Source organism: Neltuma alba, unplaced genomic scaffold (assembly GCF_004799145.2).
Source record: "Neltuma alba isolate B1F8T4 unplaced genomic scaffold, ASM479914v2 tig00011651_pilon, whole genome shotgun sequence".
NCBI classification, from domain to species: domain Eukaryota; kingdom Viridiplantae; phylum Streptophyta; class Magnoliopsida; order Fabales; family Fabaceae; genus Neltuma; species Neltuma alba.
The window spans coordinates 47,488-73,728 of record NW_021636299.1 but is presented as its reverse complement, the minus strand read 5'-3'; the positions used below and the strand labels follow the sequence as shown (position 1 = coordinate 73,728).

General features: G+C 38.9%; 5 protein-coding genes and 1 pseudogene across 6 annotated transcripts; 4 read left to right on the top strand and 2 right to left on the bottom strand.

Annotated features, from left to right (window-relative positions):
• The first annotated feature begins 237 nt into the window (after positions 1-237).
• Positions 238-3,561, top strand: LOC114716353 (cyanogenic beta-glucosidase-like; annotated as a pseudogene).
• Positions 3,562-5,684: 2,123 nt separating this feature from the next.
• LOC114716347 (cyanogenic beta-glucosidase-like) lies at positions 5,685-10,339 on the top strand. Its single transcript, XM_028901332.1, has 15 exons — positions 5,685-5,892; positions 6,064-6,382; positions 6,469-6,538; positions 6,869-6,927; positions 7,078-7,153; positions 7,245-7,322; positions 7,422-7,509; positions 7,596-7,851; positions 8,009-8,124; positions 8,515-8,735; positions 8,872-8,903; positions 9,010-9,112; positions 9,217-9,325; positions 9,457-9,634; positions 10,180-10,339. The coding sequence occupies exons 2-14, from the start codon at positions 6,173-6,175 to the stop codon at positions 9,626-9,628; spliced, it is 1,590 nt and encodes a 529-aa protein (XP_028757165.1). The 5' UTR covers positions 5,685-5,892; positions 6,064-6,172; the 3' UTR covers positions 9,629-9,634; positions 10,180-10,339.
• Positions 10,340-11,102: 763 nt separating this feature from the next.
• On the top strand, positions 11,103-14,150 carry LOC114716345 (ETHYLENE INSENSITIVE 3-like 3 protein). 2 transcript variants are annotated; one of them, XM_028901329.1, is made up of 2 exons: positions 11,103-11,331; positions 11,990-14,150. In XM_028901329.1, exons 1-2 carry the CDS (start codon positions 11,297-11,299, stop codon positions 13,740-13,742), a joined length of 1,788 nt encoding a protein of 595 aa, XP_028757162.1. In that variant the 5' UTR covers positions 11,103-11,296; the 3' UTR covers positions 13,743-14,150. The 2 variants fall into 2 exon arrangements, with proteins under 2 accessions (XP_028757162.1, XP_028757163.1); XM_028901330.1 differs by having other exon boundaries at positions 11,326-11,369.
• Positions 14,151-16,393: 2,243 nt separating this feature from the next.
• Positions 16,394-19,971, top strand: LOC114716351 (lysine-specific demethylase JMJ30-like). The gene is made up of 6 exons (XM_028901335.1): positions 16,394-16,950; positions 17,502-17,711; positions 18,084-18,218; positions 18,349-18,492; positions 19,039-19,131; positions 19,472-19,971. The coding sequence occupies exons 1-6, from the start codon at positions 16,489-16,491 to the stop codon at positions 19,658-19,660; spliced, it is 1,233 nt and encodes a 410-aa protein (XP_028757168.1). The 5' UTR covers positions 16,394-16,488; the 3' UTR covers positions 19,661-19,971.
• Positions 19,856-21,869, bottom strand: LOC114716349 (UDP-glycosyltransferase 92A1-like). Its single transcript, XM_028901333.1, has one exon. The coding sequence runs from the start codon at positions 21,671-21,673 to the stop codon at positions 20,210-20,212; it is 1,464 nt and encodes a 487-aa protein (XP_028757166.1). The 5' UTR covers positions 21,674-21,869; the 3' UTR covers positions 19,856-20,209.
• An 846-nt stretch (positions 21,870-22,715) lies between these two features.
• On the bottom strand, positions 22,716-25,564 carry LOC114716346 (IRK-interacting protein-like). Its single transcript, XM_028901331.1, has 2 exons — positions 25,033-25,564; positions 22,716-24,680 (listed from the first exon to the last, which is right to left on the bottom strand). The coding sequence occupies exons 1-2, from the start codon at positions 25,150-25,152 to the stop codon at positions 23,175-23,177; spliced, it is 1,626 nt and encodes a 541-aa protein (XP_028757164.1). The 5' UTR covers positions 25,153-25,564; the 3' UTR covers positions 22,716-23,174.
• Positions 25,565-26,241: the final 677 nt, after the last annotated feature.

The following is a 26,241-nucleotide window of genomic DNA, read 5'->3' as shown; positions in this document are numbered from 1 at the left end:
GTTTATGTATATATTGCGTGGTCGCCACTGATATCAACCGCATATGTTGTTATTAGAACGTGGAAATATAATATGGACACACGTCATCCTCCAGAGAGATGTCTGCTATACACACACATACACACGAGGAGGAGGAGGAGGAGGAGGAGGAGGAGAGTACATATATGGAAAGGAGGATGACGAAGAAGACGATAGTAGTAGGGGTGGTGGGCTCTGATAATTAAGTGCAGGAAGCTCATGCCAAGCAACAAATTAAATACACATGATCATCATCATGATATTTCCTCTCTCAATCGACGCACTTTCCGCCTGCCTTCATTTTCGGCACCGCCTCCGCCTCCGCCTCCTACCAGGTTATCCATCCTACATCTTTACTACTCAATTAACCAATTCTCACTTCTTCTCTACATATCATTAGCAACTAGCACTCCACTCAGTGATCTTCATTATATAGATGGCAGTACGAAGGGGCAGCAAGGGAAGGTGGCGGAGGACCCAGCACATAGGATACCTTCACGCACAAATACCCGGGTCTCTCTTTCTCTCTACCCTCCCTTCGCTTCTTTTTTTTTTTTTTGGTTAAACCCTCCCTTAGCTTTTTTGAGAGAAATATTTGTAAGCATGGAAAGAGTCAGGACAGCCCAAGCTAAGCCTTGGCCTACGATCTGTATTATTAGACCTTTGTAGATGTTTAAGCCTCCCCTCTTTAGTAAGCAGACCAGGCTGTAAGCCTGTTTGAAAAAGGGTCTGACCTATTTTCACTCATGCATCCTCATCAAGCGCTCGTTTCTCGTGTCCAGTTGTGCGTCTAAAATTGCCTACATTTATAACCAGAACTATTTCGTTTCCAATTAATATGTGCTCTTTTTTATTTGTTATTTTTATACAGCCTATCTTTATTTTTCATACTTTAATTTTCACCTACATTTCTTGTCAAAAACCTAAGGATCTCCGCACAAAAGCCCCTGCCGCGTGTTTGAAAATTGCGAGAAAGACAAATTATATACATTTTGGTCAAAACTGCAGCTGAATGCGCAATATTTTTTATAGCATGTTTTTTACTTTTTTTTTTTTGGCAACCACAGCACAAATGAATTAATTAATTGCGTGTCTTTTAATTACCTGGTTTGCAGAAAAAATATCGGATCGCAGCAACGGAGATGTAGCTAATGACGAATATCATCGGTATAAAGTATGAGGGTGTCTCATAGGTCAATCTAGGAATCAAACTAATTATTTTAATGACCTCAATCCTCCAAAAATATATAATTTAATCACTTCCTTTATTATTTAACAGGGGTCATTTATCATGTAAACGCCTCAGCACTACTTTCACAACGGGGATGATCAACGTGTTAAGCCCCTTGTTTTTTGAATCGATCTCCAATTTACAAATAAAATAATGTGATGGTTTCAAGCTAATACATATAATTAGCAAAAGTATTTTAAGAAAGATAATACTTATTTATTACAAATAATTAACTTAACAAACTTTATTGACCCATCAAAATTAATCAACTGTTTCTTATATTATTAGAAACTGGAGCTAGTAGTGTACATATTTTTATACAACCGTTGCCCATTTCTTTTGACCTGACACAGGAGGATGTTGGAGTCATGAAGCATATGAATTTAGATGCTTACAGGTTCTCCATTTCTTGGTCAGGAATCCTGCCGAGTAAGTCAAAATTTCAAGTTGTGTTATTATGACTTCAATATATACTTTGTAGAGTTTTTAGTTAGACGAGCTCGATGGATTATTATTATTATAATTACTACTACTACTGTGTGCGCGCAGAGGAGAAGCTGAGTGGGGGCATATGGCAAGAGGGAATCAAATATTACAACGACCTCATCAGCGAGCTACTGGCCAAGGGTCAGGAGCCAACTTTTTATTAGTATTGATTATCCGATCCTTATATTTTACTACTTCAAATACTTAATATAAGTACTGGCTGACTAATTTTAACAGACTAATAAACTTTGTTAAATAAGTTATTTGTAATAGATTGGTGTTGTTTTTTCTAAAATATCCTTGCTAATCAAATATATTAGCTTTAGTATTTGATGAAACCATTAACATACAAGTATTGCAAAAACTAACTTAAAAAAATAAATGAATATAAGAGACAAATGGCACTAGAGTCTTATATTTAGGATTAAATTAAAAGTTTAACTAATTTTTATATTAAGTACTGGAGGTAGTAATTTTTTTTTAGATTATTTATGTGCGGGGGTGGGAGATTAACGATGGGCAAAAAATGACGGACGCACAGGTTTAAAACCATTTGCAACGCTCCTCCATTGGGATCTTCCGCAAGCCTTCAAGGACGAGTATGGGGGCTTCTTGAGCTCTGACATAGCGTGAGTGATCGAGAAATGGGAAACTCAATTAATAGGAAAGGATTTAAGGAATGATTAACGGAGCTGCAGGAAGGACTTTGGGGAGTACACGGAATTATGTTTCAGGGAGTTTGGGGACAGAGTGAAGCACTGCATAAGGCTGAACGAGTCACGGACTCATAGCAGTGGTGGGTATGCGATGGGGCAGTTGGCACCGGGTCGATGTTCCGCCTGGCTCTATCTCATCAATTGCACTGGCGGCGATGCCTCCACCGAGCCCTATCTTGTTGCTCACCACCTCCTTCTTTCTCACGCTTCTGCCGTCCAAATCTACAATTCTAAGTTTCATGCACGACATATATAGTTCTCTCCCTTCAATATACGCATTCAACATAATCAACTAGAGTCCCACTACTTATTGATATGTGTACATGTTTAATCTGCGCTTGCGTGTTTGGCTATGTGCAGGAATCCCACTACTTATTGATAGGCATAACCTTGGTATCCCACTGGTTCTTGCCCTTGTCCAACAAGAAATCTGGTCAAAATGCTGCTGCAAGAGCTGTTGATTTCATGCTTGGATGGTAATCAATTAAGTACTGATTAGCAACTGGGTGATCACAAAAGCAAAAGAAGAGGTTTTTAAGAAATTCAACCCTAGCTAGTATTTCATCTTGGATTTTATATATATATATATATATATATATATATATGCAGGTTTATGGGACTGTTGACAGAAAGAGATTACCCGAAGAGCATGAGAGCATTAGTGGGAAGCCGATTACCAAAGTTGTCGAGGAAAGAATCCAACCTTCTCAAAGGCTCTTTCGACTTTCTTGGCATGAACTACTAACACTGCTAATTATGCCGCCAATGTACCTTGCCTCCGCAATGCCAGACCCTCCTATCAAACTGACTCTCACGCCAATCTCACGAGTATTCTATTCTGACTTCGCCTCTACTTATTTATCTTTCCTTTCGCTTAATTAATTGTCTTTGACCTTGTAGTATTTACCTAGTCGTGTTAATCAATACAATTGAAAAATGCTATGGATGGTAGCTGAGCGCAACGGGATCCCAATTGGTCCAAGGGTGCGTAATTCTTCTGGTTGCGTGCATTAGCATTACTATCTGCTGAGCTTCAAGCTGTATTTAATTATTTCCATGCCTGCGCAGGCAGCATCTGATTGGTCGTATGCTGCTCTACGTCAAGGCTAAGTATAACAATCCTCTGTTATAATTAGGACCGCGGATAGTAATTAATTAATTTTGTGTGCCAAATGATTCTCAGTAAGGCAATAAACAATGACATGACATGAATGTGCTGCTGTTAATCATCACGGCAGTACTCACGATAATACATATTAAAGCTATCGACCATCGATGCTGTATATATACAATATACGTGGTCTTCTTTTCTCTTCTACCCTGTGACATACAGAATATTAAAAACAAACCAAAAGGGATAAAATAAATGGTCTATTTCATTTGTAAGATACTACCTCCGGTCTTTAATATAAGACCTTATTTGACTTTTATTTTGGTCCTAAATATAAAACCTCAATCTATTTTGTCTCTCATGTTTATACTTTTTTTTTTCAAGATAGTCCTCTTAACAATGATAGTTATAACAAATACACTTGTTTAGCAAAGATGTTTTAGAAAAACAACACATATTTATTACAAATAATTAATTTAACTTCTTTTCTTAACCTGTTCAAATTAGTCAACTAATTTTATAATTAGGATCCGAGCTAGTAACACGTATTAATAATAATGTCATGATTTTTCCTCTATTGTTACTACTTTCAGAGCAAAACATGATTATACTTGGCTACATATTGGCTTTGACTTTTGGAAGGAGGCCAACCAAGTGGAAGGATATAGTTATACTATAATAGTAGTATAAAGCATAGAGGCGCCATTGCGAGGAAGTATACGTGTACGTGTACTCTGTTATGTAATTCTTAAAAGAAAAATTAATTTTTTATTTTATAATAAATATTACATGAACTCCGGGTATTTTTTCCCCAAAAAAATTTGTATTCCTCTCATCCTTAATATATTACCTAATTACTAAGTTAATTTTGGTCATAAATATAAGACCTATTTCTTATATTTATCAATTTTTTTTAAATTACCCTTATAGATACTCCCTCAATCATAATCAAGTAAGTGAGGAAGGGAAGATATTAAGAAAGATGATTATGGTGTTTTAGGAAAAATATGCCACATTTCTTATAATTAATTAATTTACCTAACTTTTTTAATATAATAAAATTAGTTAAATAGATTTTACTATCTCTGGTCCTTAATATAAGACCTTGTTTGACTTTTATTTTGGTCCTAAATATAAGACCTCAATTCACTTTGTCTCTTATATTTATGTATTTTTTCCTAAAATAATCCTTATAACAATAGTAGTTCTAGTTATTACACTTGATAAGTAATGATATTTCATAAAAGATAACACATATTTGTTACAAATAACTAACTTAGGGTGTGTTTGGATGAAACCAAACCGTGGTTTGGAAAAGTGATTCTGGAGAATAGATTCTGGGGAGAATAGATTCTGTGAAGAATAGATTTTGTAAAAAAGTGATTCTGAGAAGTGAGAGTGTTTGGATAGTTGTTATCATAAGCACTTTTTATATATACAAATTACTAAAAAAAAGACATAAGTTAATATGATAATTACAGAAAAAATAGATTTTATGATATATTTTAATTTGAAGGAATAAAATTGTTAATAATATATTTTTTACCAACATAATTAATAATACATAAGATAATATAATTAATAAATAATTAATGTGTATATATATTTATAAAATATAAGATTAAATATGTTTATCAAAAAATATGTTTATAAAAAAATAACAAGATACATATCATATAGGCTCTCACACTCTCCCTTTTTTCTCCAAAAGCAAAAAAATTTTGTTTTTTCCAAAACCATGGTTTTGGAGTCAAAACCATGGTTTTGGTTTTTAGAGGGGGTGTTTGGGTGATTGACACCCCAAACCATGGTTTGGGATGTCACCCAAACACACCCTTAATTTTTTTTTTTAAATCTCTTTAAATTAGTCAACTAATTTTTATAATTAAGATATGAGATATTATATTAAGAATTAAGATGTAATTAATTAAGGAGAAAGGCGGGCCTGCCAGATTGGCGCCAAGGCCTACGCTGTGGCCGATGTGCTGAGGTGGTGTAGTCGCTGATAAAGCCGGGAAAAGAGATTCTTACGGTTCATTGGCTTTAAATTCGCTCTAATTCAAGCGTTCCGATATTTTGAACTTCCGCACAGGACCGTCTCACTCAGACTGTCGCATGTCAGGAACTACCAGTGTTTAGATTTAAAGCCGCCATTTAAATCTCAAATATCTGACATGACAAGTTTGAAGATGCCGTACTCTACTGATGCCATGGAGATGCCCTTGAGATGGCCAAGACGGATGATGTGGCATGATCTGGGTGGTCCCTTGAGCGAAGCGCCTGAATTTCCCCGCTTTAGGTTGCTCCAGCATCCTCTGGGAATTGCTAAGGTTGTTCCAAGCTCGGTCGAAGCATTAATCTTCATTTTCCTTTTAGTCTCGACATCAAAATTCCTTCATCCATTTGCTCCGGGGTGCGCCGGAAAAGCAATTTACGCGCACAACACTCGCTCAGATTTTACTGTTTATGGGTTTACAGTTTAATTTTTTCCCCGTTTCCAGGATCTTAGGGGCGAAAGCATCATAAGAATTCTTGTGGCCAATATGCTCTTCATAACGCGTAGCTCTCGATGATATCGGATCAAAATTGTTTAGTGCAGTTCAGAAAGAAATGCGATTTCCCGTAGCCCAGATGCTGGGTATGGGAGAACACAGAACTCAGTTACTTTACTTTATGGCATTGCTCCTTCGCCTTTCGGTCCTGCTTGCCCTCACTTTGATGCAATCTGCTGCAACTCCACCCATCCTTGACGTTTCTTCTCTTAATCGCGCCAGTTTCCCTGTGGGCTTCATTTTCGGGACCGCATCTTCCGCCTACCAGGTCCATCTATACTCTGGCTCCACAGTTCTATCTTGATTTGAACCATATGTATTATGTACAATTAATTGAATCAATGCGTTATGTAGTACGAAGGCGCGGCAAATGAAGATGGTAAAGGACCTAGTAATTGGGATATCTTCACCCATAAATTCACAGGTATCGGCCTTCCTGTTCCAAACTATTTTGCCCACTCTTTTCTGCTTCTGTTGAACACGCGCGCGCGCGCTCACAGAGAGAATAATAATTTCTGCCTATTTTTGTGCATAATTAACTTTATTTGATTTGCTACCAACCCCTGTTATTTGGATAACTCAATTTGGGGTTTTGGATGCCACTGAATGAGCAAGCTATTGATTTTTTCTTTCAGCTAGTCCAGTCAAAGTATTCTCAGACTTCTGTTCACGCTATTTTCATCTTAGACAACTATAAATACGTACTCTTTATTGATTGACTGACATGAATAGTTTAAATTGATCTGGTTTTCAGGAAAAATAAAAGGAGGAAGCAATGGAGACGTAGCTGATGACTCATACCATCGGTATAAGGTCTGGCCCACATGACTGATGGCTGAACACAAAAATTGACATCTGCTCTCATGACTGGCTGATTATTTCAAACTCTAATCTTGAAGATCTTTTTCTTTCATTTCATTTGTTTTTCATTATAGTATGATGATAGATTGTCACATATTATAGGAAGATGTCAAGATCATGAAAGATATGAATATGGACGCTTATAGATTCTCCATCTCTTGGTCAAGAATACTGCCGAGTAAGTCAAATGTTATTTCACGTGCCTCTGATGTTGTTTACTAGGTACCCGTTTCACTTTGACCCTTTTAAATTTTTATGACTTTCTGCAGAAGGAAAGGCTGGAGGAGGTGTTAATCAGGAAGGAATTAAGTATTACAACAACCTCATCGACGAGCTATTGGCTAATGGTCAAAATTAAATTTTGATTTCGTTTATCCCTTTATTATGTAGTAGTATCATATTTATGACGAAGGTATAAACATGACAAACCTTTGAAATTAATTCAGGCCTGAAACCCTTTGTAACCATTTTCCATTGGGATGTTCCCCAAGCTTTAGAAGAAGAGTATGGCGGCTTCTTAAGTCCTCACATTGTGTAAGTAACTCGATTTCCACTGTAAGACTATTGAGAAAGAATTCTCATAAATAAGGTCTAACGGCTTCGATTTAAGTTATGTGCAGAGAGGATTTTAGGGACTATGCCGAGCTTTGCTTCAAGGAATTTGGCGATAGGGTCAAGAGCTGGATTACATTGAATGAACCAAGGAGTGTCAGCAAGAATGGCTATGCAAATGGCAGGTTTGCACCTGGTCGGTGTTCTGCTTGGCTGAAGATGAATTGCACCGGTGGTGATTCAGGGACAGAGCCCTATTTGGTTTCCCACCATCAACTTCTTGCTCATGCAGCTGCTGTTCAAGCGTATAAGATCAAGTATCAGGTGCTGGATCTGATTAAGAATATAACTTCATAAATATGAGCCCAAAAGAATTGATAATTTGACTTTTTTAATAGAATGGCCAAACACTGAAGTAAACATATTCATAGGTGAAGTAGAATTATTAGCAAATAACCAGAATATTTGAATAAGTGCGCAGGCTTCTCAAAAGGGTATGATAGGCATAACCCTAAATTCTGACTGGTTCGTACCATTATCCAACAGCAAATCAGATTCTGATGCTGCTGACCGAGCTCTTGACTTCATGTTTGGATGGTAAGAACTCTATATGTTCGGCATTACATTTCTTTATCGTGTTGCAAAAGGTTAAGAGTAAAAGCTGGTCCTGTTAAAACTGAATAAAAATAATTTGACCACTACTTGGACAGATTAGCTTCCTTGCATCTATCGCTTTTCACTCTGATGAAAGATTCCTTTGAAGTTGTTAGGCTAGTTTGGGACCATTACCACTGAATTATGTGAGCCCTCGTGATTCTAAAGATATTTGGTGGGCCTTTTTATGGACCCCTTCTTGTGACTCGGGGCTGGGTACAACTTAAGGAGCGCCAAAATTTTATATTGGATAAAGCAGCAGAATCAAGCAGATGATAGTGGAAAGAAGACAAATGTCAAGTGGGTACATGAACTTCTTATCTTTGATCTCAGGTATATGGAACCACTCACAAAAGGTGAATACCCGAGAAGCATGCAATCTCTAGTAGGAAACCGGTTGCCAAAGTTCTCTGAAGAGCAATCCAGGCTACTTAAAGGGTCATTTGACTTCCTTGGCTTAAACTACTACTCATCCTTTTATGCTGCTGATGCACCTCAACTACATAATCCCAGCAAACCAAGCCTACAGACTGATTCTTTAGTTAATGTTACAAGTAAGAATAGCATATATGAGATATTATAAATTTGTGTATGCAAGGACTAATTCAGTTCTGATGGCTTAAAAGAATTCAAGAAAAACAACACTCTGATTGTCGTTGTAAAAGCATGCATTTTGTTTTGTTATGACAGATAACCGTGATGGGAAGCCCCTTGGACCAATGGTATCTCTGTGCCACTTTATTTGCAGATGCATATCAGTGCTTTTATGGTCTTCTTTTACTCAGTGAATCATAAAAAAATATTACACAACCCTTCATTTATGTACAGGGTGCTTCAGACTGGTTATGCATTTATCCAAGAGGATTTCAAAAACTGCTGCTCTACATTAAGAGAAAGTACAACAACCCCATAATCTACATCACCGAAAACGGTATTACGTTGGTCATATTTCTTTTTGCATGCATGCATTGTTGATGTGAATGTTAAATGCCGGAGAAAATTAAGTGAATTTTATTACGTTGGTGCATATTGTAGGATATGACGAATATAATGATCCAACACTATCACTTGAGGAAGCCCTTATGGATACTTATAGAATTGATTATTATTATCGTCATCTCTATTATCTTCAAACTGCTATTAGGTAAGTAGCACCCTATGAAAAGAACTCTCTCTCGCCCCACACACACACACACATATATATGTCTATTGTTTCAAAAGTATTCATTGTTACATTTTAATTCTTATGTTTTGGTTGGCTTTTGTACGTGTAAGGGACGGTGTGAATGTAAAGGGATATTTCGCGTGGTCATTGTTGGATAACATGGAATGGGATTCAGGATACACTGTACGATTTGGAATCAACTTCGTTGATTACAATGATGACTTGAAAAGATACCCTAAATTGTCTGCTCACTGGTTCAAGAATTTCCTGAAGAAAAACTAGTTAGATTTAAGGGAAAATGACAATAAAATACCTTCTGAATTCTAAAAAGACAAATAAGGGACCTGAATAAGCAAAATGACAAAGAAGGCATTAGGTACCAATATGGGATTTTGATTTTGAATTTTACAAAACACATAGTGGGATTTACAACTTTCATAGTGAGAGTTACTACTTCGTCAATGGGTTTTGCAACCTGTTTTGAAGGGCCGAGCAAGTTTTGCCTAATTTTACAAACACATAGTGGGATTTACAACTTTCATAATGAGAATTACTACTTGGCCAATGGCTTTTGCAACCTGTTTTGAGGGGTTAGGCAACTTTTCTGTAAAAAACAATACAATTCCACGCTGAATTTTACAAAACACATAGTGGGATTTACAACTTTCATAGTGAGAGTTACTACTTTGTCAATGGGTTTTGCAACATGTTTTGAGATCAAAAATCAAAATTCCAGATTAGTACCCAGTGCCCTATTTGTCATTTTGCTTATTCAGGTCCCTTATTTGTCTTTTTGGAATTCAAGTGGTATTTTATTGTCATTTTCCCTAGATTTAATTGCGATCTCTCCGCTGGAACAAAGAAGTGATAAATATTTGCTTGGAATAAATATTAGCATTAGTCTATTATTTTGTTATGTAAGGGGTGGCCATTGTCCCCATAACTTTGTAATATTCAATTAGACGAATGTTTGGGTTTCTCTTTATTTTGGAAGTTTGACGATGCGAACGAGGTTTCTGTTTTTGTAATTTGGGGTAAAAGAAGTGTACAGAAATGAGGAGTAGACGCGAATAGCAACATACGAGAGAAAGCAAGTGCATGGAAGCATGGGTCTATATGGATATATGTCATATTAAAATTCTAATAAATCATCATATTTTCTAAAGCAGATAAGTTCTATATTAAAAACATTGAAATGTGCGTACTAAGTTATTCTATTCGTGAGTTATAAATAGCACAACTCATTAAAAGATAAACAGTATCAACAAAAACTTTCTGCTGCTTGACCAGTATAAAAGACATAATTAGCATCCAATACTCCAGCACTTTTCCATTTTTGTGGAATTTATTAACAACAGCAATCTGGAATCTGTTATGATTTCAACTTGAAATGAATTTTCCACACCCTTTTCTCATCAAATTGTTAAGAAAGAATATATTATTTCAACAATCTTTTTTTAAAAATTACCTCTATTTTAATTTGTGTTCTAAAAATCGACAATGAATAATAAAAATTCATGCATGGGTTACTATATTTAAATATTTAAATTTAACAATCTGAGTCCCTGTTTCAAAAGAAGCAAAAGGAGAACGCGAAGATCCACCCTAGAAATTTAGAGGCGCGCTGTAGGGGATCTTGCGGCCTCCGAAGTACGAAGTGATTTTCTGATTTTCTCCCAATTGTCGTATGAGGTTTGGCATCTCCCTCCTTTCTCTGCCCATCTCCATCTGCAAAGATCAAAACCACTTTTCCCGTCGCAGCAACGCAGCGTTCAATCTCCTTCGGATTTACCCGTAAAAGCAAAAGTCAAAACCCCGTCTGGGCACTTCATATTTTTAGGTGGATTCTCTTCCCTCTCGCATCGCCCCCTTCGATTTTCATAATCGGGACGCTGTAAACGACTCGATTAGATCGACTTTGGCACTCATCTGTCCCCTGCATATTTATAGATGGGTGAAATCCAAGAAATTGGAGTTGACGTTGGGTATGAGTAATGCCTGTTGATTTTGTTATGAGTTTCAAGTTCGTTACTTTACTTCTATTTTTGAAGTTTCTTTTATTTCTATTCAAAAAATTTTTACGGTATACTTTGCCTTTTCTTTTATGCCAGTTGTATGTCTGAGAGCTGTTTTTGTTCGCTCTTTGAAGTTCACGGGTCATACAGATTCATTCGAAACAAAATTTTAACAATTTTTAAGTTTTGTTGTATTTTGGTATTGCGATGAGTGTTCCCTGAGGCTCTCAAGTTTTCTGATTCCACCGAGGGCATTGACAACTTAATAACAGTTTCAAGTATTATATGTAATCTATGTCTGCTTTGTAATCCTGAGCATTAATTTGTTAAATTGGTTTCTGAGAAACGATGGGAGGAAAGGATTGAAATTTTGACCGTTGGTTATTAGTTTTTCTTATACTATAAGAGTTTGCTCTTTGCTCCTTTCCGTATGCCACAATGAACATTTTATATATGTAAGTTCAGTCCTGTCTTTGGAGAGCAATTCAAGATAGCCTTTTCTAATTTGCGAGTTCCAAATCCGTTCCATGTTTCATTTCAATAGATATTCTCAGCAGCCAGACTGAGAGGCTTTCTTACTTAATTCAGTGAATACTCTTCTGATATATGGTGACACATTGACCTACAGTTCGGATATAGAAGCTGATGACATTGGATGCGAAACCATAGCGGAGAAAGATGTCAGTGATGAAGAGATTGAACCAGAGGAATTGGAGAGGCGGATGTTTAAGGATCGCATCAAACTCAAAAGGATCAAGGAAAGGCAGAAGGTGGCCGCGCAGCAGACTTTGGAGAAGCAAAAGTCCAAGCAAACCTCCGATCAAGCTCGCAGGAAAAAAATGTCCAGAGCACAAGATGGGATCCTCAAGTATATGCTGAAGCTTATGGAAGTTTGTAAAGCCCGTGGTTTTGTGTATGGAATTATTCCCGAGAAGGGTAAGCCTGTGAGTGGTGCTTCAGATAACATTAGAGCTTGGTGGAAAGAGAAGGTAAAATTTGATAAAAATGGTCCTGCAGCTATAGCCAAGTATGAAGCGGAGTGTCTCGCTATGAGTGAGGCTGATAACAAACACAATGGGAACTCACATAGCATTCTCCAGGACCTGCAAGATGCAACGCTTGGGTCACTTCTTTCTTCTCTGATGCAACATTGTGATCCTCCTCAGCGGAAGTATCCATTGGAAAAGGGTGTTCCTCCACCTTGGTGGCCAACTGGGAATGAAGATTGGTGGGTACAATTAGGCCTACCCCATGGTCAGAGTCCTCCTTATAAGAAGCCACATGATTTGAAGAAGATGTGGAAAGTTGGAGTGTTAACTGCAGTTATAAAGCACATGTCACCAAACATTGCAAAAATAAGGAGGCATGTCCGCCAGTCAAAGTGTTTGCAGGACAAGATGACAGCAAAGGAAAGTGCAATTTGGTTAGGAGTATTAAGTCGAGAAGAAGCTCTCATTAGGCAGTCTAGTAGTGATAATGGTTCATCTGGAATAACTAAAACACGGCCCGGTGTACCTGTTGAAACCACGCAAGGGCCTGGTAGCAGTGATAGCAACTATGATGTTGACGGTGCTGATGACGGTGCTGGTTCTGTTTCTTCTAAAGATAATAGGAAAAATCAGTTGATGGATATTGATTCATTAGATAAACGCAGAACAAGTGCTGATTGTGTCCAAGATAAAGAGCGACCTGAGAAGCAACGCTGGAAGAAAAAACCCCGCTTGATATCAAGTGCCTCTGACAAAATACCTGCACCATCTGAAAATGAACCCTTGCATGTTGAGCCTATAAGCACTCTGCTAAATAAGACCCAGAAGGAAGTACCAGTAACTGGATTCCAAATTCAGGGAAGCGAACAGGTCAATGACACAGATTCTGCTCTGACACCCTTGGAGAAAGGTCTTGAGGTGACAACTCAAATACCAGGTCATGAATTTGGTCACTACCCTTACCTGAATTCGAACGATATAATTACCTCAGAAAGCATGCATGTGAATGGAAGAACATTGCACTATGATGCAATGCAAAATCCTGATACACATCATCAAGATACTTGTAATGCTTCTGATTCAGCAGCAGGATTCAGGCCCAATTACGAAGGCCAGCTACTGCAATCTGGAAACAGTGAACTGTTTAGGCAAGGGAATGATGCAGCCCCCATGCCAGCTGTACATATGAAAGGGGGTGATATTACTGGAGCAGACTTGCAGTACTATGTAAAAGATACATTTCAAAATGAGCTAGAAAGACCTATGGAAAACCCTTTCCTTGGATCGCCAATCCATGGCCTGTCATTAGATTTTGGAGGACTCAGCACTCCGCCATTTGACCTTGATGACATCCTGGGTGATGATGAAATGATGGAATACTTTGGGGCATAGATTTTAGAACTGGGGACTTGGGGCAGAGATTGTAAGTGCTGTTCTCTTAAATTTTCCCAAATCAACCCTCAGTAGAATGGCTTGTTCTAGTTCTGTTTCTTGACTCCCATCCTTCACCAGGAACTTTAAATTCTGGCGGTAAATTGTTCTGCTGGGTGAAAGTTCCCAGATCAGTATCAGTGTGCTGTTCGATTTGAGAAGTGATAATCTTAATGTTAGATGTCATCAATTTAGAGAGCAGCAGGAGGAAGAATGAAACCATGAATTTGTGATATAGGTGTACCGTTTCATTGTCATTGATTATTGCCAGAGTTTCATGTTAATTAGTCATTTTGTTGTACTGGCTAAATTAAACATTGATAGAAGTAACTCCAAGTTTAATAAAAATCCATGGCCTTATTCCTCTTTCTACGTGTGACAGCAGAATGCCGGTATACATGTTTTTCAAGAGAGCTTTCATTCATCCCATCTTTAGTTCTTACATCGATCTGTATTTGACTTCTGCAGCGCAGATGCTGCCGATTTTTCTGTTAATAACCTGCTTCATATACAATGTGGGTGATTGGTGACGTTGGTTGACGAGAATGTTCAGACTCGGGTGAGGAAGGCAATTGAAACGTGGGCACCTTAGGCTGATGTGGAGATTTGACTTATTATTATTCATTCCCCTGTGAACAAGGAGGGGGTTTTCGGTATCCCCAACATTGAGACAACCCATAGGTTATCACTATTTCTTCCCCATATGATGACATTAGCCTGATATTTTGTGAAACAGCAAGCCGTCTCTTGGATTACAATATCGTTGTTTGCGGGATAAGACGTGACTTCCATCGCATATCATCGGTTCCACTAATTAGAGGTGTTCACGGGATGAGAGTGGGACAATCTTATCCCAGTTACGGTGAACAGAGATGATATGGGACTTCTGTCTTGTCTTGTCTTGATCTCGGTAAGGGACTAAGAAATCCTGTCCAATTTTTTTGGATGAAATAAAAATAAAAAACTCTAATTTTGCAATCATTCATATTCACCCCTAATCTTTACACAAGAAAATCTCAAGATAATATTGTAATCATAAGAGTGCATAATATTCTCATTTTCTCATTATATTATACATCAGCATATGTCATTTTAAATATTGAAATATAATTGAAGCCGAAGCATAAAATGTGATGTTTTATTCAAAGAATTATTAAGCCATTAATAATAGATATACTAAGCCAGAGAAGTATTGAGTATGTCTTGTTTTGGGGACATCTCAGGTCTTCTCTCATAAGTTCTTCAGAGTTTCATGGGCAATTTAGTCAAAAAGACAGGAGTTTATATAACATGAACCAAAAACTATAAATGTGAATTACATATATCAAGGGAATTAAGTGATTTAATTAATGAGCATCATCTCATTGCAGCACACCTGACTTTGGTTATTTTTTTATAGCCATATACACATGTATATACAATGTTTGTTTGTAAATTTTACACACATAAAATAAATAATTAAAATCTGCTTGCATATATGTGTTGATTATTAGAATGCAATTCTTCTCCTCTAATATTCTTCTGATTGATCAAGATATGTATACAGTATATGTGGGGCTCATATAAATTTCAAAGAGGGTTTATATTCACTGCCAATATGAAAAACAATTACAATAGAAATTTGAGAAATTTATAAGTTAAAGTGATTAAAGAAGTATAGTATTATATGCCCAAATGGAAGTATGAAACATAAGTTAAAGTGATTAAGTGAATTAAGTGATTGTTTTTTTTGAGATCCTAATACTCTATACCTATTAAAATAATTATTTTGAAAAAATAAAAATAGAAAGGAAATTAAATCTAAATTGTCCAGATCTAGATAATTAAAGAGAAAAGATAAGCACTATTGGTCAAAAAACAAAAAAGAGATAAGCATCGAGATCAGTGAACACAAAACCAGTTCGGACAAGCCGGTTTAACCGGTAAATTGATGAACCGGTCAGTGAACTGGTTTGGTTTGAATACTAAATTGGGAGGGAATTGAACCGGTCAAACAGGTGTGAACCGGTAATAAACTGATTTGAATGATTAGGTTGTTATTAGTTTTATTTTTTTTCTCATGTAGCTCTTAATATATCAGCCCCTATAAATTTAAATGAATTTTAATGATAACTTTGGTATCGATAATTATTAATTTTAATTAATAATGAATCATAAAGATCAAAATTCTCAATGTTGTTATATTTTGTTATTGTTACAATCAAATTATTATCATATTTTCTTATATTTTGTTATTAGTGATTTTTAATATTGTTATATTTTGTTATTTTTAATTAAATTATATTATTTTAATATGACTGATTGGATCCTGAGTTGACCTCAGTCCGACCAACTAACTCTTGAATCATTATCTCAACTGATTTAGTGTCCAGTCTAATTTTTTGTTCCTTGACGAGACCAAACCCTTCACCCTTCTCTGTTGGCACCAAACTGCAATTTTGACAATTTGAGGTGCCAAACTATCATTTTTCATTTTAGCGGGGTCATTAATTCTCATTCTCCCAATAAGTTACGCAAATGACACATTCTCTGTCGGGGCTTAGTCTAGAATCTTCGTTGAGGGGAAGCAGAAAATATCAGTCGGGGTCGGGGCGTTGGATCTTTTTCGCTTTATGCAAGATACAGAAGAAATATCTCACGGGCTCTTGTTTATTATACCGCCGCGAGTGCTGCGCGACCAGTGTCGTCAACCATCGCAGCCTCCCCCATGGCCGGCCTTGAGTCGCCTGACCTTCACACTCCGACATTAGACAGGGAGTCTTCGGGGCTTATTCAGTCCATTTCCGAGCACGGAGGCTACGCTTATGTCAGGATGGCGTTCTTGGCGGCCGCTGGTGACTTTCGCGCTGCTGAAGCGGCTCGCGAGATGGCGTGGGAGCAGCTTCACTCGGGGCCCTGGCACTCTGTCCTCCCTGTGTGGCGTGATGCATATTCTATGGCTTGCCTCCTCGTGGCCAAGTGCCATTATAGAATTGGTGAGTTCAAGGAGGCCCTCAAGTCTTTGGATATGGGTCTGATCATGGGAGGGATGCTTCTAAGGAAGGATTTGGACTCCGCTGTTGAGAAAGTTTCGATAAAGGTCAGAAACATTGGGGTTTCTGAAGATTGCTATGAAGGTCTGGAAAAGCATGAGCATCCACTTATTCGTCAGCAACTTAATAACACTGAGGTGAGGTCTGTACGTCCTTCTAACTTAATGAAGATTTTGGCTTTGTGTTACTATGAAGCCTGATGAACAATCCAATATAGTTTCATACTATGCGCCATCTCGGCATTAATTACTTATTTGGATGATCAACTGTATTTTGTTGTTGTACCTTCCATAGAATAATGTCGTCGTGAATTGGAACTTGTCGGGCAAAATTTGAGGAGTTGATCAATGGTCAATACTCACCGGACATTGTAATGCCTTTAGTTCGCGCAAGAACTTTTATTGGGATAATGATGCATCTCTGGTTTCCCTCTAACTCTTTTTTGAAGTAGTATACAAGAATTTGGATGTAATAGAAATTTCACCTTAGTTTGAAATCCTAAAAAAATGTCAGAACAAATAGCATCGCCATACAAGATGATAATCCATCAATGTAGATATTTTAGGCCTTTTCTTTTAAATTTCTGTCTCCTTCCTAATTGTTCTTAGGATATTGGATTTGAATGAGGTGATTACCACCACATTGCACAGCCCTTCTAATGTTTATGCTATAGCTTTTACACTTGTAGGCACTCCAATTTTTACCTTTCAAGTCCTTGTCAAGTAAAACTGTGATGAAGAAGTCGGCTCTGTCATTGGAAAGATTTCTAAAAGACTATTACCTGACTCGTTCCCCAGTTATTATCAGTGATTCTATGGATCACTGGCCAGCCAAGGCAAAATGGAATAACGTAGATTATTTGAAAAGAGTTGCAGGTGACCGCACAATTCCAGTTGAGGTAATTACTCTAATTGCTTACTTTTGTTAATAATGCACCTCCTCTCACTTGAAAAACAAATGTAGTGTATGAGAGAGCGGTTGCATTTGTTTGATTTCCATTGACAAGAGGGGGGGGGGGAGTACATTTTCCTTCCTGAAAATACAGTGCTCTGTATTTTTGTATAACACTTGCCATAGCTACGATTGCCAAACTGTAAATTAACTTCCCCCCTGGTGCCTCTCTTAACTTACATGTATATTTTTGGGGTTAAATAATTTATTTTGCTAATCATAAATTACATGCACGTTGTGGGCAAAAATAATTAAATTGTGCTATGTTTTTCAATTAATAAATTTTTGAAGGAAGGTGTCATGTTGGCTTGCTTTACAGGTTGGGAAGAACTACTTATGCGCAGAGTGGAAGCAAGAGCTAATTACATTCTCTGAGTTTCTTCAGCGGATTGAATCTCCTGGCTGCGCTTCGTGGGATCCTACATATCTGGCTCAGCATCCATTATTTGATCAGGTTTTCTTTTTCCTTTTTTCCCCCTTCAGATCAGGTTTATATTATATAGTTGTTTCTTTTTGCATTCCCAACTTATGTAATTTAGGCATGCCAGTACTGCTTTTAGTTACTGATGTTATTGACATGACAGATAACTGAGCTTCGAAAAGATATTTGTATACCAGACTATTGTTTTACTGACGGAGGTGAGCTTAGATCTGTCAATGCTTGGTTTGGTCCAGCTGGGACCGTAACGCCGTTACACCATGATCCGCACCATAATATATTAGCGCAGGTAAGTTGGTTTTAGTATTCTTGGAAAAATTTGCAAAATAGAACTTTTACACTTTTCTGTCCCTTTATTTTATAGTTGTTATATAATGAGAGATAGTGTTACCTGTTGAATGAAAATCATCACCATGATGGTTGAAGAAAAATTTTGAAGTGTCGTTCTTTATTGGTCAGACACGGAGATAGCTCTTTCTCAAAGTATATATGCTAATGCTTCTTGGATAAAAGATTATTGTGAATATAATTTATGTCAACAACATTGATGTATTGTGCATGGATTTTTTTTCCCATCCTCGAGTTCTATAAATTTTAAATCATGTCTTAAGCCAAATGCAAAAATGATTCCCATACTTGGCGCTGTTACTGTTCATTGGTTTTTTTGGCAACTTTCTATGCGTTCCAAGACGCTACGTGGTCACATCCTGTTCGGATTTCTTTTCCTCCCCCCTTGGTTTATAGGATTGAAAGCTATCTGAAGACCCGTTACATAATTGAACAGCGGTTATAGTATGAGCGTGACTGGGATTGTTATTATGTTTGATGATTTCAGGTTGTTGGAAAGAAATATATCAGGCTTTACTCTGCATCTTTTTGTGAGGAACTTTACCCTTACACGGAAATCATGCTTTGTAATTCCAGCCAGGTACTCGGTAAATTGAGACATTTAACTGGCTAACTTTATGCAGTTTGCTTTTGCCGGTAGCATACCACTTTCTCTGCGCCCCTATCTGAATGGCCAAAGAATTCTAAGACTAAAAGTATGATTTAATGTGCCCTCGGTGCTTCCAGAATTATGCTGTTTCCCATGATGAGTGTTTGCACTGGCAGCCAAGTGGCTTTGCGTGCTTGAACTAGTTATTACAACCTCACATCCGCGATGCATGATTTATTTACGTTCATCTACTGTCGTTGTTTCTAAAATGAGATATTGATTTATTTTGAAATCTTTACCTCCATGTTAATTGGAAAATTTATGTTTGAAGGTGGATTTAGACGATATAGATGAAGTCAAGTTTCCGAAGGTGCAAGACCTGGAATTTGTCGACTGTATTCTAGAAGAAGGGGAAATGCTATATATCCCGCCAGGGTGGTGGCATTATGTCCGATCTCTGACTACCAGTTTATCGGTTAGCTTTTGGTGGAGTGAGGGCGGGAGCTCGCGTGCATCCTGATGCGCTATTACTGGCTTCGCACGTCAGTTTGCATGGCTGCTACGGTGTGCCCTTGTGTACATAAACGTCATTCGTGGCAATTGGTGCTCCCATAATTTTCAGGGCAAAAACGTGCTGCGATGCTGCCGACCAAAAGCTTTCTGAAGTTCTACGCTATATGGGATTGTATTTTCTTTTTCTTTTTCGTAATGTCAATGAACTATAACATAACATATGATAGGGTGCTTATTGGTGTGGTTGATTGTTTCCATGACGAAATGATATCGAAGAACAAACACAGATATAGCAGAGCAAATTATGTGCTTTCTGAAGTTCTACGCTATATGGGAATGTATTTTCTTTTTCTTTTTCGTAATGTCAATGAACCATAACATAGATGGTGGATTGTTTATTAGTGTGTTTGATTGTTTCCATGACGAGATGATATCGAAGGACAGCACAGAAACAGCAAAGCAGATTATGTTTGTGGTTACCCTTTTTTTCTTTTTGGGGGGGGGGGGGGGGATGGTATGGGCATGCGTCCATACATGAAATGGGTATATGCTGTTTTCAACGATCATTCAGTGTGGCCGCAGCGTGTAAGAAATCACGCATGGCACGGATAGAAGACCCCGTAAAGGCATCCTCATCTCGGAAGGCATTAGCTATGATGTCTCTGAGTCGATGAGCTTGGGTTCTCATGTGGGTCCCTTTGCCCTGATCAGCCATCACCGCATCAATCTTGGCGGCGATGTCTTGATGCCGAACCTCGCAGCTCTTGCCTCTGGCCACCTCCGTGCAAACGCCCACTTGTTCCTCCAGAAACTTGCAGTTGAAGAACTGTTCGGCAGCCATGGGCCATCCCAGAATGGGGACCCCGTGACTCAGCGCTTCCAAAACTGAGTTCCAACCGCAGTGACTCAAGAATGCAGACACGGCTTTGTGCGAGAGTATTTCCAGCTGGGGCGCCCAGCCAATGGCTATCAGCCCCCTCCCTGACTCTCGGATCCTCCCCACGAATCCCTGTGGCAGCCATTCCTCCGCTCTGAATTCCGAATTGATGTCGTACCCAATCGGGGGCCTCACTACCCATATGAAATTCCTTCCGCTCCGCTCCAACGCCATCCCCAGCTCCATCATCTGTGCCGCCGACACCGTGTTCATTGACCCAAAACACACATACAATACCGAATTGCATGGCTTTGTGTCCAGCCACTCTCGGCATAGCTCTGGCCTCACACCGCCTCCTTTGCCGCGTGATCCGCTCCCGGTCGATAAGACCACAGGCCCGATCGCCCACACCGGCAGGCCGAGCTTTCTGGTAAAGTAGTGCAGTCCACCTGAGTCAATCTCCTCCAGTGTGTTGAACAGGATCCCGTCTGAGTCAGCCCACCCCGAAAGATTCTTCCTTTGGAACAATGACCACGCATCGCTGCCATCCGCCTCCGATATGTTGGTCGGTAGCTGTGTTTTGTGTATGTGGCCGGCTTCTGGAAAATCGGGCAGTGAAAACTCATCGCACTGTCCGTTCCGACGAGGGAGATGGAACCAGAGAGAATAGTAACAGGCCATGCCATGTCCTCCAGAAGCGCTGAAGATAACGTGGAACGCACCGACCTCTTTGGCCACACCAGCAGTCCATCCAAAGAATATGTCGGCTATAACACAGAGTGGCCGTCGGTGGTGTTGCGAGTCCAAGAGATTTTGGAGGAGGAGCTTGAAAGCGGGCCTCAGAGAAGTGGAGGCCTCTAGGAGACGAATGACGAGGCTGTAAGGCACAGCGTCGGTGTTCTCGGTGTTGGGAGGGAGGCCATGGTCGGAGGCATGGAAAGGGATTTCGAGGAGGTTGAGGGAGGAGTGTGGCGGGAGAGAGGCCCTCAGCTTTTGGATGTTGAAAGGGGTGTTGACCACGGTGATGGTATTGTTTGTGCTTCGTTCCAACTGAAGCGCTAGAGCGAGGAAAGGAATTATGTGACCTTGCGCCATGAAAGGGAACAGCACTATGTCCATGTCTTGTTTGCCCGGAGCCTCCATGTTCACAGTCTCACAGAGAGAAGATGGTCGGACACGGTCTGTGAGGAGGAGGAGGAGGTTGGTGGCCTCGGAATCCAGGCTCCCCCTATTAATCTATTCGTAATTTGAATTGACTCCTCGCTGAGTGCCAGACTGGGGCGTGGGGGTAGGTTTGTGGCCTTGGACCCATTTATGTTGCTAACTTTTTCATTTTTCTTGATGACAAAAACAAACATTTCTTCTTCTTTTTTTATGGCCGAATTTTCCTCAGTCAACGCAAATCGTGACCCAATCCTTTTTAGGTTGTTTGCCAGCAAAGAGGCACTGCTTTAATGCATCCCGTGCCTCATCTCAATCATCAGCGGCTCAGATTCTGGATAGCTTCGAGTAAGAATTTAGACGGAAAAAATAAATCATTTTTACACAATTATTCATTATTTTAAGTAATAAAAATTTGCGTTTGTTTGCGGCCGAAGAATTAATGTGGGATATTGGATGATTTTGGTGATATATAAATCATTTTTACACAATTATTCATTATTTTAAGTAATAAAAATTTGCGTTTGTTTGCGGCCGAACAATTAATGTGGGATATTGGATGATTTTGGTGATATATAATGGATAATAAATATTTTCTTATAATGTTGGCGTGATTACCTATAAACTTCACACGTGATAAGGATATAAATAAATATATTAGTAAATATTTTAATTTTAATTTTTCAAACATATTTTTTTAATTATATTATCTTAACTAATACCGGTCCTATTAATGTCACGTCTGATTCTCACAATATTGAATTAATAATCTCATCGAGGATATTAATCAAATGTGTCTTCTCTCGGGGGGCTCTTTTCCAATTAGAATAACGGCGTGATCAAATGGTAATTTTCTTAAATACCAGCCCTAACTCGGTTGAATCGTAGTCCCAGCTCCCAAATAAAGAAACACGCCCTACTTTAATTCCTCTTTAGCCTTCCCAAGCGCCTGCTTTATTGAAAGAAGAGAAATGGCCGGTGTTGTGTAGAGAGACAAATTAGATTTATTAAATCCAAAAAAGTCTGCGGAATAGCCTCACTTGTAGCAGTGAAGTATGGAAGGCATTATGAAGCAAAATATACATTAATATTTAATACATGGCAACCCATTTCACATCGTTGGGTCAACGCTGAAAACATTGTCTTCATTGGTTCTCCTTTAGGTTTCGTTTTCCTCTCACATAACATAATTGAGTATTTCCTATGTGTCGTCGGTGCAGAACTCAACAGTCTAAATCTGATAACTCATAATGCCAAGAAAGAGGGCCAAAGCATTTGCACAAGTGCATCGTAATATGCTTCTCAGTTGAAATGCATGATTTACTGTTACAGTGACACAGTTTGACGTTTAGCATATGGCTTTCACTGTCAGATCAACACCTATTTAGTATTTACTCGTTTCACAAACTCGGGAACCAAGAACCATGGCATCACATTCATTTGGCAAGTTATAGACCTTGGACGGACAACAACAACTACCAGCCTAGGTTGCAGCCTTGTACCTGCAAAGGACCTTACACCTCAAAACCCTATCCCCAACATAAAACCCTGGCATCACCATCATCTTCACCCTGCTTGGCCCTTGTGATCTCTGCCTATCCTCATACATATCTTCCATGTAATGCCCATCGAAACTCGTGTTTTCTTCTACCCTTAGAACCCCCAATGGTGGGTTGAAGGAATGTGCCAGCAAATGAAGCAACCATATGCATTTCGCAGCAACAAAGAATGCTTGGAGCAGCTCTTCAGACCACGCCCGACTCCAATTCAGACAAGTGATAATGCAATTCATTTTTTGGTCGCAGAACTTACTGAACTCCTCGCTGTAATATTTCGTTCCCTTTCTCAATACCTCGTTCCAGCTCAGATTCCTAAGTGCTACGAATGATGAGAAATGTGTCTGACGATCCTGATGTGGGTCCAAGAATTTTGGGCATCCATTCTTTTGGAACACACAATTCTCAAAGTCTTGGTAGAGGCACTGATTAATGAAAGCTTCAAAATGGTATAACACAGCCTTTGAGTACTTGGCGTTCAGAGACAGCTTGTATGGTTGGAGAAGCTGGTTCAGATTCTGAGTTAAGGCACGATCGGTTTCTTCAATCTGGCTTATAAGGGTCTTACAGAATTGCTTCACTGATAATCTGGCTTCCGATACAATCTGCAAGAACCCCTCTACCATTACTCCCTCGCTCACAGGCATCACATTTTCCGCACTCCCATCAGATGGTTTTCCTCGCTTGGGCAGATTATTAAGCTTTTCACGAACACGGCAATCCTTTGCTAGTCTCAATGCTTTCTTCAGCTCTTCACAGTAACTCTCCAAGTACTCTAATTTTTGTTTAAGCTCCCCAAATAAAGATTTCATCTCGGAAACTTCCATTAAGGCCGCATCTCTGTTCTCATTTGCTTCAATCAGCTCTTTCTTCAGTGTTTCGATTGATACGTTTCCTAAATCCTTGAGAACCTGAGAAACTTCCTCGGATTCAGTTCTGTTTGGGGAAGTCTCATTCTTGCTATGCTTTTTCTTTAGCCGAGGAAATAGCCAAGAAATAATCCCCTTACTCTTGGGTTGTGACGGAAGAGATGAGTGAGAATCGGTGAAAGGGACAAGAACTTCGGAAGTGTTAGTGTTACTTCTGTTTTCAGATTCTGCAGTGATGAGGGAAGGCTGACATCTATTGCAGGAGGATAGAGAGTTGAAGTCGTCCAAGCTGTTTCTTCTCCTGGACTTGAAGAAGTGATTACTATTTGCAGGTGATGTTTGAAGAACTGTAATGTTGTTGGCACTAGAACCGTTGACAGATTTGGAATCGTCGGCCGGGCATACATAGGATTGAAGGCTGGGATTGACAAAACCAAGAGTCAGCCCCTTTCTTGACTGGGAGTGGGGTACGATGATTTCCGTATCTTGTCCTGCTTTCACATGGCTGTCGTTCCAAATTGATACTGCCTGTTGATAAGCGGCCACTGGTTCGTCTTCGTAGCTCTGTGCATGATTTCATCGCTAATAAATTAATCAAGTAACAAAATTGATCGGAAATTGGGGGAATTATTACGCACTAAAACAGATACAAGCCCGAAAACAATGGAAGACGACAGTGAACAGACTCCGCTGTTGGTTTACAAATGACAGGGATGAGAAAGAGTGAGGATGACCAACACAGAATTGGGGCATAGACCCCAAAATTCACCAAAAAGCAAAAGAAAGCGAGAATCCCGGAAGGTGAAGAAGTGGAAAATTCTATTGCAGTATATGTGATGAGGAAGAGGGAACGAGAAGGAAGAAGGAAAGAAAGGTTAGAATAGTTGGGATGTAAAAGAGGGAGGGAGGGGCTTACAGGAGTGAAAACAGGGTAGTCGTGGGCAGAGAAGTGAACAGGATTCCCTTGGCGCTGCACTGCTTCTGCAATTTCCTGCCTTGCCTTCCCAATTCCCTTGCTGCTCTCTTCAGCAGCCATGAGCGCAAGTACTTGAGAAAACAGATAACTTTAAAGGAATGGGAAAGGGACGGCATGTGAGCCAGAGAGAAAGCTGACTTTAATACTAGAATATATACATATATACATATATATATATCCATGACCATGAGGCTGGCACTATGGGCAGGAAGGGAGTTTACCATTATGCCCACGGATTCCAGGGAGCGACAGGGGGGTGCCGTTGGCGTTCGTTCCTCCCGTATTCTACAAAAACAAAGTTTACCATATAAAAGATGAAAAAAGAGGACAAGGTAGTGGACGATCGGAAAGGATGGAAGACAATGGCAATTACAGAAAACGAGGGTGGGGACCCAGGTTCCATTTTTGAGTGGTTGACAACGGAAGTGACAAAAAGGGATCGGTCATGGCCATACTGGTCCCCGATGGACACTTATACAGAGATAATTGTGGGAGACGCGCGGATCTCCGGAAAGAAGAAGGAAGGGTATTTCTGAGAACGGAGAAGATATTTGCTTTTTGGAATGCTTTACCGTGTCCTCTTTTACAATTGGAATAAATGGACTTCCACTGTGGAAGTTGAGGTCCTTTCTGTTGATAAGGTATGAAAACAATAAGGAGCACGAGGCAGCCACATCCGAAAGTCAGCAAGAAATTGTCAAGTGGCCCGTGTTAAAAGCGTCGTTTTTGATTGTTTAATCAAGAGCATTAGAGTTAAAAATCAGGTAGGTATTTGTGATGAACCCGGCATATATTGGTGGGACCCCAGAATGACGCGTGGCTTGTGATCATTTATGCTCTGCTGTTTAAGTTTAGAAGAAAGAAAATCAGGAGAGAGAAAATAAAGAGAAATAAAACTAGAAAGAAGTTGTTATCATTCTTTTTACTTGGATGGACGAGAGAAAATAGAGAGAAAAGAAAATTAACAAATATCTAAATGATTAAAATGTTCTTATCAAAATATATCATATTTAAAATTAAATAAATTAAATATTGTAATAAAAAATTATACTAACATTAGCATCATCAAAAAATGAAATCAACTTATTTGGTTTATATATTTTTTCAGATTATTATGTTTTAAAACCAAATTATTTAATAAAAATATTG

Excerpts from the sequence above, each read along its gene's own strand:
- LOC114716349 (XM_028901333.1), bottom strand. The coding sequence starts at position 21,673 with ATGGAGGCTCCGGGCAAACAAGACATGGACATAGTGCTGTTCCCTTTC.
- LOC114716345 (XM_028901329.1), top strand. The coding sequence starts at position 11,297 with ATGGGTGAAATCCAAGAAATTGGAGTTGACGTTGG. Across the intron at positions 11,332-11,989 it reads GAAATTGGAGTTGACGTTGG|TTCGGATATAGAAGCTGATG; the intron begins GTATGAGTAATG and ends ATTGACCTACAG.
- LOC114716346 (XM_028901331.1), bottom strand. The coding sequence starts at position 25,152 with ATGGCTGCTGAAGAGAGCAGCAAGGGAATTGGGAAGGCAAGGCAGGAA. Across the intron at positions 24,681-25,032 it reads ACTACCCTGTTTTCACTCCT|AGCTACGAAGACGAACCAGT; the intron begins GTAAGCCCCTCC and ends AATCATGCACAG.
- LOC114716351 (XM_028901335.1), top strand. The coding sequence starts at position 16,489 with ATGGCCGGCCTTGAGTCGCCTGACCTTCACACTCCGACATTAGACAGG. Across the intron at positions 18,493-19,038 it reads ACCATAATATATTAGCGCAG|GTTGTTGGAAAGAAATATAT; the intron begins GTAAGTTGGTTT and ends TGATGATTTCAG. Across the intron at positions 19,132-19,471 it reads TGCTTTGTAATTCCAGCCAG|GTGGATTTAGACGATATAGA; the intron begins GTACTCGGTAAA and ends TTATGTTTGAAG.
- LOC114716347 (XM_028901332.1), top strand. The coding sequence starts at position 6,173 with ATGCGATTTCCCGTAGCCCAGATGCTGGGTATGGGAGAACACAGAACT. Across the intron at positions 7,510-7,595 it reads TTCTTAAGTCCTCACATTGT|AGAGGATTTTAGGGACTATG; the intron begins GTAAGTAACTCG and ends AGTTATGTGCAG. Across the intron at positions 8,904-9,009 it reads GGAAGCCCCTTGGACCAATG|GGTGCTTCAGACTGGTTATG; the intron begins GTATCTCTGTGC and ends ATTTATGTACAG.